General features: G+C 42.8%; 1 protein-coding gene across 1 annotated transcript; it reads left to right on the top strand.

Moving 5' to 3' along the window:
* Window positions 1–346: 346 nt before the first annotated feature.
* Window positions 347–1,724, top strand: LOC311116415 (zinc finger protein 131-like; the record flags this gene model as incomplete). Its single annotated transcript, XM_084191505.1, has 2 exons — window positions 347–477; window positions 602–1,724. Coding segments are annotated over 2 exons (617 nt in total), but the record flags the coding sequence as incomplete, so codon positions are not given.
* Window positions 1,725–4,844: the final 3,120 nt, after the last annotated feature.

The following is a 4,844-nucleotide window of genomic DNA, read 5'->3' as shown; positions in this document are numbered from 1 at the left end:
ACAAAGTAGATGTCCTAACCGACTTGCTAAAACTATAGTTTGTTAACAAGAAATGTGTGGAGTGGTTGAAAAACAAGTTTTAATGACTCCAACCTAAGTGTATGTAAACTTCCGACTTGATGTTCATTTGTAGTTCCTGGGCAGGCTAAAACGGCATCCACAGCACTTCATTGCACTTATCAACCAGACTTCACTTCAACAACACCTTTGTCTCTCCTCTATGAGTATGATCATGTGCATTGATGACTGTGTGACCTGTTCTTGTGAATGTGAATGCGACCACCTCAATAGGATCTCCTGAGTTATGCATTAGATGTAATTCATTCTTTGGTCCCTGTGTGTGTAGGTGAGAAGCCGTTTGAGTGTCCAGACTGCCATGAGCGCTTTGCCAGGAACAGCACATTGAAATGTCACATGGCTGCCTGTCAAAACGGCGCCGGGGCCAAGAAGGGACGAAAGAAACTCTACGAATGTCAGGTACAGAGAACACTCCTTTCTTCCTGATTTAATCAGGAGTCAACATGTACTGTTTTGCTGATGTTGTGCCGATCACACCCTTGACTAGTGCACTTGCTGGGGTTCTAAAATGATCTCTCTCTAGGTGTGCAGCAGTGTTTTCAACAGCTGGGAGATGTTTAAAGACCACCTGACGACCCACACAGGAGAGAAGCCCAACCACTGCACCATGTGTGACCTCTGGTTCACCCAGCCCCACGACCTGCGCCGACACCTCCGCGACCTGCACAGTGTCACAGACGACACGCTGATGGCCCAGGAACTGGACATCGGCGCCATGGCAACGCAAGAGGAAGTGGCTGGGGAGGAGGACGAGGAGGGAGGTGAGAGCGAGACCCTCTTGCTGGAGGACGGGATGAGGGTGGAGCATGTTACCGTGGAGCCTGTAGACGTGGTAGCCATGGAGGAAACGGACATGGTGGTGGAAGAGGTGACGGAGATGTGTGAGGAGGACATGGAGCGATTGAAGGAGGCAGGGGTGGAGATCCGGGTGGTGCAGGTGTCAGCAGAGGGACAGGTGAACTCTGAGATCCAGGTGGAGGAGGAATCACAACAGACTGTGGATGTATGAAGCAGGAGCGGAGCTCCATCTCAAATCATACCCTGTTCCCCATAAATACACTACCTTGGCTTTGACCAGAAGTACTGCACTGTATGAGGAAAAGGGTTTTATTTTAGATGTGCCCGCTGGTTGTGGTCAAACTGGAAAAGCTCCACCTCCTCACCCTGTTGACTAATAGGGTAACGGACAGAGACAAGTATTTGAAGTTGCTCAAATCTGTAGATGATATTTAGTTAGAACCTGCTGTGAGCATGGCTCTGTCTTCCTCTCTCTGCGTGTGTCTGTGGCAGAGATAGACCTGCTGATTGTCACAGACCAATCAAATGCTTTCAAGATCTTTTTTGCTTTCTTTCGTTTTTTTACATTTTAGCATGTACATTTGAGATGATCAATATTCATTTTCCAAGACAATATGCAATCCATGAAGATCCCTACTCCGTTATATGGTCTCACCAGCAGACACCAGTTATTGATTGGAATGCACCGTCTGTTTCACTGTCATACCGCTGCAGATGTATTGTTGATGTGCCTCACTGCTGTTGCCCAGTTTGAATCCACCTGAAGCACAGATCTGTTTGTTGAAAAATCATTCAGCACTTGATTAAAGAGCATGTTTTTGATGGTGCCCATGCCCTAACTGATTTTTTTTTTAAAAATAGCTTAATTTTCTTAATATCTTAGTCAGTTTGTTTAAAAAGATAATGGCTGTTAGTGTACGTACACTGTTTTCTGTTTTCTGCCCACCAATTCCCCTGCTTGACTTCCTGTCTACCTCTTCCTACTTCCTGTTCTGACTGCAACACAGCCCTGTTCCCACAAGATACTGGAGTTTATGAACGACACTGTTATGCTATTAAGAAACAGAAATGAGAAAGTATTAAAAGCTAACAAGTATTTTTTATTTTACAAATGTTCATAATTGCATTGTTTTATTTGTACAGATCAATAAAGAAGAGCGATGTAATCAATAAATATTGAATTCTCAAAACGTGTCCACACTTACGAATTATATTTCTTACAATGATTTCAAATATGCCACTTTCAAATGTGTCTGACGGAGAAGTGGAAGTTTAGCTTACTAGACATCAAGAATGAACAAAAACCTGCTGGGTCTAAATGCAGTTAAAAATGTTTTATGGATTGTATAAGCTTGTAAATACAAATAAGGTTGACGTAAACCAGATTGTTTCTTACTGTCAGCATCTATTGCTGTCTGTCACTGAATGTTGCTGTCATTTACTGCCTGTCACAGCCTATCTGGTGCTCGTCTTCTTGCCACCACAGCAGAAGGCCCTTGAGTGAGTGACATCAACGATTGAAATGCTACTAGAGCGCACTGGTAACTAGCTAGCCATTTCACACCAGTTACACAGGACTGAGTCCGGGGACTGAGATGGCCATTGCAAAAAGTAGATTTTGTGGTCAATTAACATTTTGATGTGTGCTTGGGGTTATCGTCGTGTTGGAAGATATACTTGCAGACAAGTTTCAGCCTCCTGGCAGAGCCAACCAGGTTTTTTGGTTAAAATGTCCTGGTACTGGGTAAAGTTCATGAAGCTGTTGACCTTAACAAGGGGCCCAGGATCAGTGAAAGCAAAATAGCCCCATAACATCAAAGATCCACCACGATATTTTGCAATAGGTACAGATGTAGGATCTTAATTTGAGCCACTTTGCTACAGCTGGAAGATAATCCTGCAGCAACAGGAAATGTGAATTATTAAGTGGATTATAATTAATGGACATTTTTGTAGGGGTTGATAGATTGTTCATAAGGGAAAATAAAGTCTAAAATGTATACTATAAGTGGAAATTACAAACTTCCGAAGCCTTTTAAACCTCAAATACAGTTGAAGTCAGAAGTTTACATACACCTTACCCAAATACATTTAAACTCAGTTTTTCACAATTCCTGACATTTAATCCTAGTAAGATTTCCTGTTTTAGGTCAGTTAGGATCACCACTTTATTTTAAGAATGTGAAATGTCCGAATAATAGTAGAGAATTATTTATTTCAGCTTTTATTTATTTCATCACATTCTCAGTGGGTCAGAAGTTTTCATACACTCAATTAGTATTTGGTTGCATTGCATTTAAATTGTTTAACTTTGGTCAAACATTTCAGGTAGCCTTCCACAAGCTTCCCACAATAAGTTGGGTGGTTTTTGGCCCATTCCTCCTGACAGAGCTGGTGTAACTGAGTCAGGTTTGTAGGCCTCCTTGCTCGCACACGCTTTTTCAGTTCTGCCCACAAATCTTCTTTAGGATTGAGGTCAGGGTTTTGTGATGGCCACTCCAATACCTTGACTTTGTTGTCCTTAAGCCATTTTGCCACAACTTTGGAAGTATGCTTGGGGTCATTGTCCATTTGGGACCAAGCTTTAACTTCCTGAATGATGTCTTGAGATGTTGATTCAATATATCCACATAATTTTCCTTCCTCATGATGCCATCTATTTTGTGAAGTGCACCAGTCCCTACTGCAGCAAAGCACCCCCACAGCATGATGCTGCCACCCCCGTGAAAATGTAACATATTCTACAAGAACCAATATCACTCCCTAAAAACACAACCTTATCGAACAAACCTTGGATAGCTTTTCAGAATTCACTGATAAATTGGTTCACATGAAAAAAACAATAAAACTAAAGGCATAGAAACCATAAATGACTTGGTAACAGGAAATACATTTAATTTCCATGACAGCTTTAAAAAGCTATTTTGGATTGACCAATGTAGATATTTTCAAAAAAATACTACTTAAAAGTTTTATATCACAAAACGAGTAAAGTACGTTTTCGATTAGCTCTGTGTCCTGCGCCTGACTTCGTCCTACCACATCACACTGACAACCTGACATATGGTATACTGAAGTATAATTACAAGCATTCCATACGTGTCAAATACTTTTATTGACAATTACATTAAGTTTATGCAAAGAGTCAATATTTGCAGTGTTGACCCTTCTTTTTCAAGACCTCTGCAATCCTCCCTGGCATGCTGTCAATTAACTTCTGGGCCACATCCTGACTGATGGCAGCCCATTTTTGCATAATCAATGCTTGGAGTTTGTCAGAATTTGTGGGTTTTTGTTTGTCCACCCGCCTCTTGAGGATCGACCACAAGTTCTCAATGGGATTAAGGTCTGGGGAGTTTCCTGCCCATGGACCCAAAATGTTGATGTTTTGTTCCCCGAGCCACTTAGTTATCACTTTTGCCTTATGGCAAGGTGCTCGATCATGCTGGAAAAGGCATTGTTCGTCACCAAACTGTTCTTGGATGGTTGGGAGAAGTTGCTCTCGGAGGATGTGTTGGTACCATTCTTTATTCATGGCTGTGTTCTTAGTCAAAATTGTGAGTGAGCCCACTCCCTTGGCTGAGAAGCAACCCCACACATGAATGGTCTCAGGATGCTTTACTGTTGGCATGACACAGGACTGATGGTAGCGCTCACCTTGTCTTCTCCGGACAACCTTTTTTCCAGATGCCCCAAACAATCGGAAAGGGGATTCATCAGAGAAAATGACTTTACCCCAGTCCTCAGCAGTCCAATCCCTGTACCTTTTGCAGAATATCAGTCTGTCCCTGATGTTTTTCCTGGAGAGAAGTGGCTTCCTCGCTGCCCTTCTTGACACCAGGCCATCCTCCAAAAGTATTCGCCTCACTGTGCGTGCAGACCTCACACCTGCCTGCTGCCATTCCTGAGCAAGCTCTGCACTGGTGGTGCCCCGATCCTGCAGCTGAATCAACTTTAGGAGACGGTTC

Source organism: Coregonus lavaretus, assembly GCF_964263955.1.
Source record: "Coregonus lavaretus genome assembly, contig: HAP1_SCAFFOLD_9756, whole genome shotgun sequence".
Taxonomy (NCBI): domain Eukaryota; kingdom Metazoa; phylum Chordata; class Actinopteri; order Salmoniformes; family Salmonidae; genus Coregonus; species Coregonus lavaretus.
This window is presented reverse-complemented; position numbering and strand designations above follow the sequence as displayed.